At 43.1% G+C, this 17,520-nt stretch overlaps 1 protein-coding gene across 1 annotated transcript in view; it reads right to left on the bottom strand.

Annotated features, from left to right (window-relative positions):
* wu:fb13g09 (ATP-binding cassette sub-family C member 5) overlaps nt 1–17,200 on the bottom strand; it is a 53,835-nt gene extending 36,635 nt beyond the window's left edge. The window contains exons 1-6 of the mRNA XM_046295893.1: nt 16,885–17,200; nt 14,884–15,087; nt 12,616–12,771; nt 8,877–9,024; nt 4,126–4,359; nt 456–629 (exon numbers count right to left, since the gene is read on the bottom strand). Of these exons, the coding sequence (XP_046151849.1) occupies nt 456–629; nt 4,126–4,359; nt 8,877–9,024; nt 12,616–12,771; nt 14,884–15,077 (906 nt within the window). The 5' untranslated portion in view covers nt 15,078–15,087; nt 16,885–17,200. The remainder of the gene's footprint in view (nt 1–455; nt 630–4,125; nt 4,360–8,876; nt 9,025–12,615; nt 12,772–14,883; nt 15,088–16,884) is intronic.
* Between the last annotated feature and the right edge of the window lie 320 nt (nt 17,201–17,520).

The following is a 17,520-nucleotide window of genomic DNA, read 5'->3' on the forward strand; positions in this document are numbered from 1 at the left end:
AAAATGGCAGAATTGCCCTTTAACTTCCCCAAAACCCTTTTAAGGGGAATTAACAGGCTGTGCTGTAAAGGATAACGGTCTGTGAAGTGAAGGACGTTCACTTCAGTTCTACAGTTACGGGGAAATATGATGCTGTTCATCACTAATACTATAAACAGGAAAGACAATTCATGAATGACTAAGTGCTGAGAATGAGATAAGTTCAAAGGAATCATGCTCCAAGTAACACTGCTGTCAAAATAATGTTAACTTTCATAGTGTATTCTTTTTACAGTAACTAAAGCTTTGTTCCTAAATAAATAAACTATATGAAAAGGTAGCACTAAGATGCCTCTGAGTTAATGAAAGTGGAGTAACTTTCCTTTAGACATCGGTTCACATTTTTTCGTTAGTCAGCACTTTTGTTTTCCATAAGGTGTGCATTCCTTTGTTAGGAGACATGGAGGACTTCCTACCATAGCAGGGTAGAAGAAGATGAATATGGCTGATCCAACCAGTGCAGTGGGTCCCAGAAAGTAAGCAGTGTAGGACAGACCCAGGATGCCAACCAGTGGGCCCCCGGCCAGCAGACAGCCCACTGAGACTGCCTCGTATACCCGCTGGCCATCGCTGGAGCAGATGTTGATCAGCTGTAGGGAGGGACATTGACACAGAATGTTAGTGGACACATTGAACAGACCATTTACTTCACAAGGACATAGTGAGTCAAAGAGAATGAAATTAACCCACAGAATCGTGAAATGTTGCAATGAGAATAAGGTACAATAGTAGAGCATGGACAAAGGGCTGAGACATTGGCACGACAGAGGATTCGATTTTTTTCATTGAAACAAACAAACTAATACAATCGAGTTATTTGTTATCTGAGACACACCTACAATGTAACCACTAGAAGTGCATTTCACTTTCTGAACTGAAGGCAGTGTCTGTGGGGTAGGGTTGCACATTTTGGGGAATATTCAGAGGTGGAAACTTTCTGTGGCAATTAATGGGAATATATGCAAATTAGTATTAATACCATTTAAATGTAGATGTTTCTTTGCATTGGATATATTTACCATATCATACGGAAACAGAAACAGAAACCTTTATCAAAAGTAGACATAATTGCAAATGATTAAATCATTCCAATAGAAATAAAAAACTATTTAGTTACAAATTTAACTTAATTAAATGAGTTGACTCTTCACATGGGATAATTTCATTGAACCACAAAAGAAAGGGAATATTGAATGATCCCCAATCATCCATCGCATCTCCCAAAAACTTTTTCAACATACATATGTAAAATGATAGTCTAGAAACTAAAGCGTTGGTTGTCATCCTCTCAGGCTTCCATGTCTTCTCCCTGGACCTCCTCAATGTCCACCTCTTGAACATCAGACTCTGAGGCCTCATCTTCACGGTCACTTTCCAACCTTGTTGAGGATGGCTCGTTGTCAGGCTCAAAAAGCCTCAAATTTGCCCGGATGGCCACCAATTTCTTAACCCTTGTATTGGTCAGCCGGTTGCGTGCTTTGGTGTGTGTGTTCCCAAACAAGGACCAGTTGCACTCTGAGGCGGCTGATGTTGGTGAGATTGAGGATGATGTAGGCAACAGGGGAAAGAGCCTCAGAGCCACAAAGTCCCTTCCACCAGGTGGCTGATGAGATATGTTGGCACGACTGCCATATTGCATCTCCATCCCAAAGCCCTTACTTGGAAGTGTACTTCGCCAGACTGCCAAGAACCTTGCCCTCATCCAGGCCAAGGTGGCAAGATATGGTAGTGATGTCACCATAGGCCTTGTTGAGCTCCACACCAGACAGGATGCTCTTGCCAGGATACTTGGGGTCCAACATGTAAGCTGCGGCGTGTATGGGCTTCAGGCAGAAGTCTTAACGCTTTTTGATATATTTCAGAACTGCAGTTTCCTCTGCTTGCAGCAACAGTGAAGTGGGCAGGGCAGTACGAATTTCTTCTCTTACACCTGCAAGCAGAGTCTGAACATCAGACCGGATGGCATCGTCTCCCACAATCCGTGCAATGGCTACTGCAGTAGGTTTCAGCAGATTCAGGCTGCTTACCACTCTCTCCCAAAATACATCATCCAGGAGGATCCTCTTGATGGGGCTGTCCACATGAGCAGACTGTGTGTGGTACGGCCATTTATTGGAAAGACTCCTTCGCCTCAAGGACACTGTCAATCATGATGACAATACCACCCCAACGGGTGTTGCTGGGACAGCTTCAATGTGGTGCGCTTATTCTTCTCACTTTGTTTAGTGAGGTAGATCGCTGCTATAACTTGATGACCCTTCACATACCTAACCATTTCCTTGGCTCTCTTGTAGAGTGCATCTTCAGTGCCATGAGGTCCTTGAGCAGCAGATCCAACGCATGAGCAGCACAGCCAATGGGTGTGATGTGAGTGTAGGAATCCTCCACTTTAGACCAAGCAGCCTTCATGTTCGCAGCATTGTCTGTCACCAGTGCAAATACCTTCTGTGGTCCAAGGTCATTGATGACGGCCTTCAGCTCATCTGCAATGTAGAGACCGGTGTGTCCGTTGTCCCTTATGCCTGTGCTCTTGTAGAAAACTGGTTGAGGGGGAGGGGGGGGGGGTTATGTAGTTAATTATTCCTTGCCCACAAAAATTTGACCACCCATCAGAGATGATTGCAATACAGTCTGCTTTCTCTATGATTTTCTTGACCTTCACTTGAACTCTGCATCCAGCAAATGAGTAGATAAAGCATGTCTGGTTGGAGGGGTGTATGCTAGGCGAAGAACATTCAGAAATCTCTTCCAATACACATTGCCTGTGAGCATCAGAGGTGAACCAGTTGCATAGACAGCTCGAGCAAGACATTCATCAGCATTTCTCTGACTACGTTCCTCCCTTGAGTAAAAAAAAACTTCTGACTCTTCTGATTCATCATTTTCACCTCGAATAGAAATAGAGGGACTTTTGTCAGAGGTTGCTTGTTGTGAGCGCAGAGGGAACTTTATGCACTTGGCCAGATGATTCTGCATCTTTGTAGCATTCTTCACATATGATTTGGGACAGTATTTGCGAATGTACACCGCTTTTCCTTCTACATTAGCTGCAGTGTAATGTCTCTACACATCAGATAGTGCCCGTGGCATTTTCCTGTAAAGATGAGAAAATATAAATGTAAAAAAAAAAAAAAAAAAAATCCATCTACAGATTAATCTAACTGCTGAACTATTTAACACCTTTGTAAGAAATGTTTTCAAATTAAACATGTATGGAAACAGGTTAATTAACAATCAGTTAGCAGGCTCAAGCAAGCTAAAACCCACATGGTAGCAAAAACTAACTAGCAGAAATTGTTAACAAGTTAGAAAGGATTTAAACACACGTTGCTGTAGGCTACTATTTACTAGTTAACAAAAAAATCATGTATGTCCTGTAAAATATATTCACCCCACCCAATATTGAAATAAAAACTTACCAGAGAGCATGTAGTCCTTGGCTCAGACAGTGTAGTAGTATGGGCTCAACAGCATCTCATTAGTGTGCAAGATCTTGAGAATCAGCTGTACATGTGATGGAAGAATGCACTGCGCATGTGATGAAGAATGCACTACGCATGTGATGAAGAATGCACTGCGCATGTGATGGAAGAATGCACTGCGCATGTGATGGAAGAATGCACTGCGCATGTGATGGAAGAATGCACTGCGCATGTGATGGAAGAATGCACTGCGCATGTGATGGAAGAATGCACTGCACATGTGATGGAAGAATGCACTGTGCATGCAGAGGGTTGCAATTCCATTGAATTGGGAAAAGTTTAACCAAAATATGCCACAAGACCTAGAATTACCTTATGCATATCACACAAAAAAAGGTTCACTGTTATAAGCTACATTTTTTATAAATTTAAGCAAAATTCCCCATATTCCCGGGCTTAACTTCCCATGTAAAAATTCCGGAAATTTACCGTAATGTTCAGACCCTTCGCAATCCTACTGTGGGGTAAAGGGGTTGATTTGGTCCACCATCACTCAAACACCCTAGCCTGTTCGCAGATCTGTTTGGGACCAGGCATGACAATGACCATAGGGAGTTGCCTATACTGCACAAACAGATCTGGGACCAGGCTAACAATCACTCACCGCTCCAGCACTGATGTCTTTGGTGCTGCGCAGGCGGAGGATCTTGTGGAAGGCGAATGTGAGCGCTGCACCCCGGAGGCGAGCGGCGGTGCGATAGTTGACGGCCCACATGAGTGCCAGCGACCAGGAACGCATGAGCTCCATCAGGAAGATCCCTGCCACTAGGGAGAGGCCGTAGGGCAGCCAGGCCTCCGCACTCTGAGAATACTCCAGCAGGGCACGCACCAGGAGAGCCTGGAAATGGGAATGAGGTGGGAAAGGGAGAGGTAAGAAAGGAAGCGCAGAAGAGTGAGGGGAAGGAGGAGAGTAGGCAGAAAGAGTAGGCAGAAAGAGTAACATTTTGAGCCAGATTAGAGACATACAATAAGGTAATTGAGGAAGACAGACGTAGAGTGAACTGAAGACTTTGGAAGTACAATGGGAAAGATAGGCACAGTCTTAAATGATGACATTAGACGGTGCCCATCTTTCCCTTTCATTTGGGATTGAGCCATACGGATCTACAGTGCATTCGGAAAGTATTCAGAACTCTTGATTACTTTTTTTCACATTTTGTTACGTTACAACCATATTCTAAAATGGATTAACTAAAATGAAAAATCATTCTACACACAATACCCCATAATGACAAAGCAAAAAAATATATATTTTTGAAAGTTTAGCAAATGTATTAAAAATTAAAAAACAGAAATACCTTATTTGCATAAGTATTCAGACCCTTTGCTCTGAGACTCAAAATTGAGCTCAGGTGCATCCTGTTCCGATTGATCATCCTTGAGATGTTTGTTTCGACAACTTGTGATTGGAGTCCACCTGTGGTAAATTCAATTGATTGGACATGATTTGGAAAGGCACACAACTGTCTCTATAAGGTCCCACAGTTGACATTGCATATCAGAGCAAAAACCAAGCTGTGAGGTCAAAGAGCTCTGAGACAGGATTGTGTCGAGGAACAGATCTGGAAAATGGTACCAAGAAATGTCTGCAGCATTGAAGGTCCCCAAACAACACAGCGGCCTCCATGAGAAACAAGATTCTCTGGTCTGATGCAACCAAGATTGAACTATTTGGCCTGAATGCCAAGCGTCACTTCTTGAGGAAACATGGCACCATCCCTACTGTGAAGCATGGTGGTGGCAGCATCATGCTGTGGGGATGTTTTTCAGCGGCAGGGACTGGGAGACTAGTCGGGATTGAAGGAAAGATGAACGGAGCAAAGCACAGAGAGATCCTGCATGAAAACCTGCTTCAGAGCGCTCAGGACCTCAGGCTGGGCAGAAGGTTCACCTTCCAACAGGACAACGACACTAAGCACACATCCAAGACAGCGCAGAAGTGTCCGAATGTCCTTGAGCGACCCAGCCAGAGCCTGGACTAGAACCCAATCTAACATCTCTGGAGAGACCTGAAAATAGCTGTGCAGCGACGTTTCCTATCCAACCTGACAGAGTTTGAGAGGATCTGCAGAGAAGAATGGGAGAAATACAGGTGTGCCAAGGTTGTAGTCCCAAGAATAACTCGAGGCTGTAATCCCTGCCAAAAGGTGCTTCAACAAAGTACTGAGTAAAGGGTCTAAATACTTATATACATTTGCACCCAAAAATAAGTTCTCAATTTTAGAATAAGGCTGTAAAGTAAAACATTTGGAAAAAGTCAAGGGGTCTGAATACTTTGAATGCACTGTGCATAACAACTGACTGGGGTCATGAACTCATCTCAACATTAGACCACTCAAGGTCTGAAAACGTGCAGGTGTCCAAAATTGTAATTACAGTAAGATTACCAGTGCTACTATAGTTCAATTTATGCCAAATAAATCTGTACAGTAGGCCTACATAGCACCCAGGCAGGAATGTGAGACAAATGATTCATTGTGTAACTTGTAAATACAGTTAATAATTAGTGGAATGAGGAAAGCTGCTAGCATGTACAGTAGCATGCCACACATAGACCTAGATTAACATCCATATAAAACAGTGTTGGAAACAATACAGCCATTCAATATCTCAGTTAAGGAACCCACGAATTGAATTGCCTTTCAACTGAAATTGTGTTTAATATGGCTGTAATAAGCTCCCGCATTGTGGTGCAATATCGGCACACTTGTATTAATTTGGGGTATTTTAGGTAGGAGGGGGAAATGAAGTCCGAAATGTGGCAGTTGGAAAAGAACAGCCTATTTCTGGGACAAAGTGTAATCGTGGTACCAATGGCTAATCTGGAGGATTAATATGGGTTTCACCATCTAAAACTGGAGGATTAATATGGGTTTCACCATCTAAAACTGGAGGATTAATATTGGTTCACCATCTAAAGCTTTCTAATCTTTGGGTATGTTTTCATTTCAATTTTCAGACCAGCGTGAAATTGGATGAAGTGCTTTTTCAAACAGTTCGAGCTAGGGTAGGTACGTCCCGAATGGCAAACTATTCCCTGTAGAGCAGCGGTCCCCACCACCAGGCCGCACGGAAATCATATATATTTTTTAAATCTGTAAAATAAAAAAAATCTATACAATTATGGGCCATTTGTGCAGTAATTACGTTGAACGTGTTGCAGTCTGTTGGTCCTTGTCTCACCACTCTAATATCTCTGTCATGCCCACAACAGTTTACAGATTTTGAATGAGTAATGTGCGCGCTGCGAGCAGTGTTGCCAACTAATTTTCAGGGTAAATTGCAAGAGGCAGGTTAATTTGTTGCTAAAAGTTGCTAAATGACGTTGTGATGTCATTGCGTGATAACGTAAAACTGCGTCATTACGTAGAAATCACAATAACGTTACTCAAATTGACTGGCCATCTCGGCAAAAAATATAATTTAACATTTTGTTATTAAGGTACAGGCTCCCACTCTTTTCTGTACAATTTTGATTGAGACATGTTGTTTGATGTTGTAAGTTCTGCTCAAGATCAAACATTGGTGACCAACTATATTCACTGGGTTTGTCTCGTCGAACCCGTACTACTACCCGTACAGCCAGCCAACAATGACTTGCAAATTGCTGCTGCTGTCTGTGCACGAGCTGAGCGCCTGCTGCTGACGTCACTCACAATGCACTTTTGCAGCCAGGCAGGTGTGACTGAGTGTGTGACAGATAATTTTTTTTGTGTCATTTAGAGGGAAAATGCGTGCATTTTAGCATTTGAGTCACTTTTCAAAAGTTGCTAAAAGTTCCAAATACATTTTTAAAAGTAGCTAAATTTGTAGCTAGGTGCTGTCTGGAAATAAAGTTGCCAGGTTTCTCTGAAAAGTTGCTAAATCTAGAAACAAAATTGCTACGTTGGCATCACTGGCTGCGAGTTCATCACGGTCTGTGTGAGCTGTGTTGCCCGCCAACTTTTTACTAGCTAGCTACGTTAGCTGACATGAATATAAACAAATAAACTTCGCTGGAGAGCTTCTTCGGAAAGGATAAAGGATATTAAAAAGGCCCGAAGATGACGATAATGCAAAGATAGCAGAGCCCGAGGCTGCAAAAAAATAATAAAATAAAGCCTCATTCAATAGAAAATATGACTCCTACCTCAAATATGGTTTATTGCAACAGGTGACTCGCATGCTCCAAGACCCCTGTGCACAGTATGTGGAGATTGGCAAGCAATCTCCCCCTGGATTGCCTGAGTGTTTGAGTTATGAGAGCCACTGCAGAGATTTTTCAGAAAAAAAGTCCCCACTGGCAGCACATTTCATAGATGAGGCATGGGTCGCAAAACTTGCTTACCTGTGTGACATATTCAACTTGCTCAACGAACTCAATCGGTCACTTCAGGGGAGAATGACAACTGTCTTTAAGTTGGCAGATAAAGTGGCTGCATTCAAAGCCAAACTGAAACTGTGGGGACGGCGAGTGGACAGGGGCATATTTGACGTGTTCCAAACATTAGCAGGGATTTCGGGAGACTTGAGACTGGGCCGTCTTTCTCCCAGCTGGTGCACAGTCATCTAGCTTCGCTGTCAACGGAGTTTGAGTGTTACTTCAACTGCCAAAGACCCACAAAGTGTTAAGGAATGGATCCTCAACCCATTTGTGAATGTCCCAGGTGAATTGTCCATCTCCGTACAGGAAGAAGATCAACTCCTTGAGGTTGTAAATGACGATGGCCTTCAAAGTATGTTTGAGAATTTCACCACTGCCGACCTTCCGGATTAAAATCAAGGCTGAATATCCTGAGATAGCCACAAAAGCACTGAAAACGTTGCTTCTATTTCCAACATTCTAATCTCTGCGCAACTGGGTTTTCCGCAATGACGGCAACAAAAACGAAATTACGGAGTAGACTGGACATAAGGAACATGTCTCCCATCACCCCTAGATGGGACCGTCTCATTGCCGGGGAAAAAGGTTCAGGACTCCCATTGATTCAGCGTCAAGGTTAGTTGAATTTTTTAAATTATATTGTTAGAGAAAAATATGCACTTTATGTTTTTATAATATCACGTTAGACCTACTTAAACTAAAATGTTACGAAAAAGCAGCTATACTAAAAACTTGTAGGCCTAATTGATATCCCACAGCCGGTCCTGGAAAATATTGTCTATATGAGAACGGTCCATGATGCAATGGGGACCGCTGCTGGCGCATGCACTACTTTTGACCAGAGTCCTACAGGCCCTGGTCAGAAGTAGAGCACTACATAGGGAATATGGCATTATGTGTGAACACATCCCCAGTCTCTGAGCCAGTATGCAGGCAGATTGAGGGCTGCAGCAGAATACAAAGAAAGTAGGAGGGATTTGGAGTGTACTTACTGGCCCAACGAAGCCAGTGACCATGGTGATGAGGAGAGAGAAGATGGCAACCAGCATGCGGGTCTGGCAGAACCTCCAGAAGACGCGAGACAGTGATGCCCCGTCTTTCCCCTTCTGTTTCAGCTCATCATACCACAGGTTCTCCAGTCTGACCATGGGTGGGTGGGAGAGAGAGGAGTTAAGATGGACAGATGAAACTGGAGACCATGGTAAAAGGATCTGATTAGCCGTCACCAAGTTCAAACCTTTTCCTATTCAAGGGATGGCAAAAACACCTGGGCCTCATTTATAACCGTTGCCTAAATTTGACACTAAATAATTAGCCATTTCTGCAAATATTGTGCACCCACAAAAATATTGCAATTTATCAACTTGGCGCACGCCATATTTTATTTTATTTATTTAACCTTTATTTAACTAGGCAAGGCAGTCCCATCTAGGGGTGATGCATGCTTCTGATATAAATCACACACATCGTAAACCTGCGTGAGCGTGAAAGAGGATTATAACGCCGCCTGAAAAACGTCCATCATTCACCTTTTATGGTGACAATGTGCTTATTTGCTGTATCCATTAGAAGTATTGGAATTAGGCCAAATATTATAAATGAAATGCTCAGTAGCCCAATCTTTTGGCTACCATCGCTAAAAGAGATCTCAGTGATGTTGAATGAGGGATCTCAAAGGAGCATAGGGTGTTTAAGGGGTGTGAGTGTGTGTTATGTGTGAATGTGTGGAAGATTCTGGAGCAGCACCTGAGACAGGGTTTTCCACCACAATCAACAAAACACCAAATGATGGAATTTCTCGTGGAAGAATTGTCACGTCCTTCAAATAGAGTTCCAGACACTTATAGAATCTCTACCAAGGCACATTGAAAAAGTTTTGGCAGCTTGTGGTAGCCCAACGCCCTATTAAGAGACAAGGTTGGCGTTTCCTTTATTTTGGCAGTTACAGTGCATTCGGAAAGTATTCAGACCTCAACCTTTTCCACATTGTTACGTTACAGCCTCTAAATATTTTTTTCCCCACATCAATTTACACACAATACCCCATAACGACAAAGCAAAAACAGGTTTTTAGAAACCCTAAAAAAAGTAAATATTACATTTACATAAGTATTCAGACCCTTTCCTCAGTAGTTTGTTGAAGCACCTTCGGCAGCGATTACTTCCGAGTCTTCTTGGGTATGACGCTACAAAAGCTTTGGCATACCCGTATTTTGGGAGTTTCTCCCATTGTTCTCTGCAGATTCTCTCAAGCTCTGTCAGGTTGGATGAAGAGCGTCAGAGTGACCATCAGGTTCTTGGTCACCTCCCTAACCAAGGCCCTTCTTCCCCATTTGCTCAGTTTCGCCAAGCAGCTAGCTCTAGGAAAAGTATCGTTGGTTCCAAGCTTCTTCCTTTTAAGAATGATGGAAGCAACAGTGTATTTGGGGACCTTCAATGCTGCAGACAATTTTTGGTACCCTTTCCCAGATCTGTACCTCAACACAATCCTGTCTCGGAGCTCTACAGGCAATTCCTTTGAACTCATGGCTTGGTTTTAGCTCTGGCATGCACTGTCAACTGTGGGACCTTATGTAGACAGACTCCAATCAAGGTGTAGAAACATCTCAAGGATGATCAATGGAAACAGGATGCACATGAGCTTAATTTCGAGTCTCATAGCAAAGGGTCTGAATAAATATATAAACATGTTTTTTATACAACTGCAAAAATTTCTCGACCTGTTTTCACTTTGTTATTATGGGGTATTGTGTGTAGATTGATCAGGATATATATATTTTTAAATCCATTTTAGAATAAGGCTGTAACGTAACAAAATGTAGAAAAAGTTATGGGATCTGAACACTTTCCGAATGCACTGTATCTGTACATCTTTCCAAATTAGTATGCACTCTGCAGACAGACGAAGGTGATAGATCAGCTAATATTAAGATGGTGATGGAAATTAGCATTTTGAGGACAAAATTATTATCTTGGAAAAATGCATAATTCATACCAGTATTTTACACTAAATAGACTAATTTAACATCGTGGGTCAGATTGATCACAAAAACGGCCAACGAGCCCAATGGAGATGAGAATGGATGGCACGTAGGATAATAGTCGCGTGAGCATTACACGCAAGCATGTTAAATATGTGGTAATGCACTCTTTACACACTTTTACCGGTGTGTAAATTCCCCATAAAGAGGGAAAAATGCCTTGACAAAATGTATCATTCCTAATGGCTGGAAAAAGAGAAGGATAGAGCAGGTGTCACATCTAATTGATGTGTTAATGAGTTTATTAAAAACGTTACAGAGATACAAAGTGCACTAACCCGTGCACATTCTCCCGTGGGCAGATAATTCAAACTTTAATTCACATTTACCTCCGAGCTGAGCGAGAAATTACAATTAACACTATAGCTACACTAAGCCGTCTATGCAGAGAGAGGTTTGTAGGAAATGAAACATTCAAAGCTTTGTGTAAATATATATCCATTGGAGTTTTTGGTTTGAATTGATATCATTGGTCGATATGTCAAGCAGTTTAACTTAGAGAGAAGCCTTTCAAGCCTGTAAAAGGCATACAAGCAAAATAAATCCCGCCCACTGTCTAGAGTCTATTTGTAGTGCACTATGGAGTGTAAATGCACATAAAGCAACTATAAATCTATAAATGACCTTTCACCTGTCTTAATAATACTGAAAGTAATAAAATAAGAAGTCGGTGCTGCAAAATGTAGGCCTAACAGCAACACTTTGTACTGGCTAGCCTTAGAAAAAAAACCTGCCTAAGAAAACAAATGTGGTGACTGAATGCAGATAAGGGCTAGTCTGCTAGCTTTTCATGAATAGCACCTTCTTTTGGCACTCAAGTGTCAACTCTCCCAGGGGCTCTCCCAGGGGCTATCTGGCTCGTCTCCCATCCCTCTCTTTGGTAGTTGCGTTACGTAACTGTTCTAGCCATGTAAACACAAAGTTAAACCCTCTACTCTACCTCTTTTTCTCAGACGTGGCACAAGCATATATCATTGTGTCGGTTTTCTGGGCCACGTTTGGACCCAGGCCAGGGACATAATGCAAGCTCTTCTCGTGCCTCTCTCTCCTGTAGTCCCCTATAGCATGTTATAAGCCTAGCTGACAGGAATTTCTGCTCTTGATCAAAAGTCGTTTTAAGATGAGTCACAAATGATCCACCATTTAATATGTCCTTCTTGTGTTCATTCATTCATGCATGAATGACAGATTCACCTCCATAAGGGTGAGGACACAAGACTCAAAGGATTGCTTGAGATGCTGTTTTAGCAGCCGCATTGAGGCGAGGACAAGGGATAATGACATAACCGTTCTCTCTGTAGGCAAGACTGAGCGAGGCTAGTCCTGGCTAACTCTAACACCCTAATCTCTAATCCTAGGCTATTAATACCACCCTCCCTAACCGCCATATCTCTCCTGGAAGTGACAAGATGTTCATCAAATCAGGCAATCAACCTCTGTGGAAGGTGACTCTGGGAAATCCCACAAACGGCGAATGTGGAGGTCCACTGAGATTACCTTGAGAAACCTTGGCTGCGCTACTGTTTTCTGGTTTAACTCGTACAGGGGCAGGAAAAGTGATTCATCAAATGTTTGTTGAAGGGGAAAACATTGGGTTTCTGATAAGATACAAAATGATAACCCTGTTGAACCTATGGAGAGTCAATGGACCATAGGGTGCTTGGGGATTGATGTTTGACAATAGCCTCACCTCTGACAGTTGAATTCAGAGGCCTCGTGGCAGGATAGGCCCCATACGTCATCTGTGGAGAGGCTGGATGTCTTGTGGGCCCTCCGTGCGAGTGGGGTGAGCCAGTGCAGAGTCATGAAGGAGAAGAGGCCAGCGTTGTCGACTGGGTGCTGGTGCCTGCGAGAAAGCCAGGAGCAGAAAAGAACAGACTGAGTGAAAATCTAGGCATCATCTGGGTGCTAGGTGGAGAGAGATAGAGAGAACACACTGGCCCCTGAGAGAAAAGAAAAGAGCCCCTGAACCTTCACTTTGACCAGGGAAAGATGAATCATGAACCACCGTTGTTTGAACAGCAGTTTGCAGGCACTTCATAGAAATCTTGGGGAGCTGTGAAAAAAGTTCAGGGACAGTTTATCAGTCAGTGTGCGTTCAAACACAGAGCCCTCTGTTAGCGGGGGATAAGTCAATTCCCTTATCATGGCCTCCTGCTGCTCGCTTGAAACAGGAAGACTATACATGAGTCCCAAATGTCACCCTATTCCCTTCATAGTGCACTTATTTTAACCAGGGCCTATAGTACTGCACTATGAAGGGAATTGAGTGCCATTTGGGATGCAGACATTTACCCTATACACTCACAACTCAGCAGGGCACACTGTCTCATGTTGACATTGCAGGATTTATGCCGATTAGTAAAGGCTCTAAAACAGCGGTTCCCAAATTAGGGGTCGCAACCCCATGTGGGGTTGCCTAATATGAAAATGGGGTCGTGGGAGAATTTCCAAAATTCTGGAAATATATACAAAAATAATTATAATATTGTCTTTGTATCTCAAAATCATTGTAATGTGGTTAACCTTAAAAATCTATATGAAATGATTAAAATATAAAAGAAAAAATTCAATCAGAGAGCTCCCTTAGATCATGGGAAAAGGCCTCACTTGACTGTTGAAGTTGAATCATTCCCACGGTGAATGGCTAGGCCTGTTACGCTATGAGACTTCGATATTATTGTCCTCAATTGAAAACAATGTGTGGGGAGGCACAAACTCAAATCAATACCGTTGTCATATAGCACTGTTAAAAAATGTATGGCGGGCTGCACTCTAGTTATGAATGTGTCTCCCTCTGTCATATGGACACATTGTATGATACACCAAAAGCAACTGGTGGCAAGAGAGCGGAGCACAGAACTCTGAGATACTGTATACTGCATCAGGTAACTTCGATTGTAAACTACCACATCCACTGAGCCAACGCCTGTTTGCAACGCTATGTGGAGATATGATATCAGAGCATGACAATGTTCCATTTCACACTGAGGCTTTGTGGTTATCGAGGGGGAGTGTTTGAAATATTGTTTTGCTTTGAGAGAGGAACTGTTGTGTCTCCTTGCCTACGTAACAGACATATTTGGGAAACTGAACGAACTGAACGCAAGCATGCAGGGAAAAAAAAAAAAAACATTCTACAGACAAGTGACCAAATCAGTGGAAATAATTCTTATTGGACAGAGTCTTTCAAAAGTGACCCATGCCCCCTTCCCTTTGGCTGTGCATGTTTCCTAACAAAAAACAGCATCAATAAGTGTCCCACACAAGGGACGACTGCTCACATCCAATGCTTGGAAGAGCACTTTGACTTTGGTACCTACTTCCCAATCCGTTTGACTGTGATTCTGGCTCAGTTGCGATGCCGGTGAGTGAAATTTATCCGAATGCATTCATGGGTCACTACAGAGGAGTTTTGGTTACTGACTCAAAGGGAATAGCCTGCCGTCTCCCTCTGGGTATTAAGGTTGCGTTCAAAACAACTGGGAACTCGTCCAGGTTAGGGAGGGTTTGGCCGGCCGGGATGTCCTTGTCCCATCACGCTCTGGCGTCTCCTTGTGGCGGGCCGGGCACAGCTGGCTTCCGGGTTAAGCGAGCAGTGTGTCAAGAAGCAGTGCGGCTTAGCAGGGTCGTGTTTCGGAGGACACTTGGCTCTCGACCTTTGTCTCTCCCAAGTCCGTATGGGAGTTGCAGCGATGGGACAAGACTAACGACCAATTGGATATTACGAAATTGGGGAGAAAAAAAAGGGGTAAAAAGTACCAAAAATAAAAACATATTTTATGTGATGGTGAGTTGAGAAGACAGAAATAATGCTACAATGTTTTTCAATTGACTGTCATAGCCCAAAATAAAAAAGAATAAACATGGTCGAGGTCACAAGAATTTTCAGATAACAAAATGGGGTCGTGGGCCCAAAATGTTTGGGAACCCCTGGCCTAAAGAAAAGTGTGCTTACTTGTGCGTTATCCTGAAGGGCTTCAGTATCTGCAGGCTGTGACGATAGCGGCCAGCCCTTCGCATGGTACTGGTCCACGGCACAACCTCCCTCTGGCCTTCCTCTTCATCGGGGTCGGTTAAGGTTGTGTTTGCGGGGGAGGTCAGGGGCAAGCCTTCCACCCTGCCAACTGCCTCCAGAGCATCAGGGAACATGGCTGACTTTCTGTGGAGGGGAAAATGCAAACACAAAAGTTAGTTGACATGTAAAAGTGTTCGAACTGGCCCTTTCTGTGCAAAACCTGGGTTGGAGTTGAATTAGGGTGTTTGGAGAGACACTTAAACAATCTGAATAACCTAACAGCAAGTTTGGAGTGCAGTGATTTCAAGTACTTGAGTTGAAAAGTCCTCATAGAAAATAATGGGTCATTTTCAATTCATGATCTTGGTGGAAACCCTTTCTACCCATCTATTGCCTAACCACCTCTCTTCTGAGCCCTATTCGAGAAGTCTATTTGTTTTGTTGACTCACCTTGTGGAGACCTGGTATGACTGAAAAGCACCTTGCTCATGTAACAATATTGCTTCTGGCCCTCTCCATGTTCGAAACTAGGCTTGAACCAGAGACCTTCTGAACACATCAACATCCCATGAATCATCGTTACCTATGGCGCCACAAAAGCTGCGGCCCTTGCAGGGTAAGGGAAACAACTACTTCAAGGTCTCAGGCCCAGTGACGTCACCGATTTTAACGCCATCTAGCTAGCCATTTCACACCAGTTACACTCAGGTTGTGCCCCCCCACAGCCCTCAGCCACAAATATGAAGTGCTTATCTATTTAAAGACGGCCCGCTGGCGGCTTCAATGGCTTGGGAAACATTGAGAGGAGGGAGGATATTTGAGCCGCTTGTGTGTTCGCACAGCGTCAGTGATCCTTCTATGGCAAAGCTCCATGATAAGGTCACTCACTCAGAGTACGTATGTTGCAGATCGACCTTGACCAGGGACAGGACAGCAATGTGGATTGAGACGAAAGGTTTATTTAAGAATGTATTTATTGGCACAGACATGCTGCCAATAAAGTTTAGCAAGGAAAAGCAGCCATAGGTCTACTACACCCAATGGGTCAGACACACACAGTAAAGTTTAGCAAGGAAAAGCAGCTATAGGTCTACTACACCCAATGGGTCAGAAACACACAGTAAAGTAGCATGTTGCAAGAGTCAGTTACATGTACGTCAGACAGATCGTATCGATATATGCGCTGACAAGTAGCTCTGTACGAGTCAGTGGACAGTGTCTGTAGCATGAGAACTGCAGAAAAGTGAGACGTTTCACTTGACATACGCGAGAAAGATCACACTGATTTTCCCTCACTTCCAACCTTTATCACGTGGCCCCTTCATCATGTGAAGTTGGTCACCAGGCTGATAACTTTGCAGAACCAGCTGCTGTAGCAGAGACCAGGCCTAAATAATTCTTAAACAGCCACTGTCAAGGAAACAGCCCCTGGACTGCCCAAACATGTTCAAGTGATCAAGTTTACATCGATTACATCGGTTACATGATCAAGTTTACATCGGTTACATGATCAAGTTTACATCGGTTATACAATTTCCTTATGTCAAATAAGTCCTGTAGGATGGGTAAGTGCATGAACTCAATAGTCCACTAAAATATAGAATGATGCCAAAGCAGGTTAATATTAACCCAAGTTCCATTGTAGACTCTACTTTTAATTGACCCACGGTAAAAGGATGTGACCGGAGCATAAGCAAACAAAACATTTTTGTTCATCCTACATTCGAACTGCCCTGTTTGCTGGCAATGTCAAGTCCAAATAAATGAAGTCATTCAGTACAAAATCTAATTTATCTGGAAAAAATAATGTATTGATGTAATTCGAAAATTGTATATAAATTTGTAACAACCACAATCACCAACATCCTTCACAATCATCATCTCCAGTGAAACATTGTAAAAAGTTGTCAACATCTACATTATTCTGTGTAAGAAACTTACATGTGCAAGTCTGCAGTCTGCCCTCAGTTGTCCCCCAGCGGTGTCGCTCTCAAATCTGATGTTTATGAATATTGGTTGAGGTATGGTCATTGGGTTTGATACCACTTTCGAAGGTTGCATCTAATTTTCTCTTAATAAAATACATAGGCAACACTTCTATAACATCAACTTTAAAATAATTAAAAGCCATGTCCCACGGAATGTTTCTTGCTAGTTGTGTTACCACTTTTTCCGGACCTCTCTGATGAGTTCTCAACTCAGTTTTTCTTCCACTCAGTGCATACGGAATTCCCGATATCCACCTGACGTCATCGCTGCTCAACCAACCGTAGCCTTGCTTGCATCGTCGCCGTAGCAACGTGAATGGTGACTACAAGAAAGCCACGTGGTGATCTCCAGCAGGGCGCGCGAACAGCTTACGTTTCTCTGTCTATATTTGGCTATGGAGAGACGGGAAACAGCGGTCCAGCCAAGGCCAAGGAGCTGAGTTGTGTGCTCTTTGGCGCTTAGTTGGGTTGGGTGCATGTGATTTCCAAGGAAGAGCAATCATCTAGATAACATGGTGGCTTTAAGCATGCCTGCATTGCATCATGAATGGATGCAAACTCCCCAAATAAAATAAGGAATATTGTGCTC

This window comes from Oncorhynchus gorbuscha, linkage group LG13 (genome assembly GCF_021184085.1).
Source record: "Oncorhynchus gorbuscha isolate QuinsamMale2020 ecotype Even-year linkage group LG13, OgorEven_v1.0, whole genome shotgun sequence".
In the NCBI taxonomy this organism is placed as follows: Eukaryota; Metazoa; Chordata; class Actinopteri; order Salmoniformes; family Salmonidae; genus Oncorhynchus; species Oncorhynchus gorbuscha.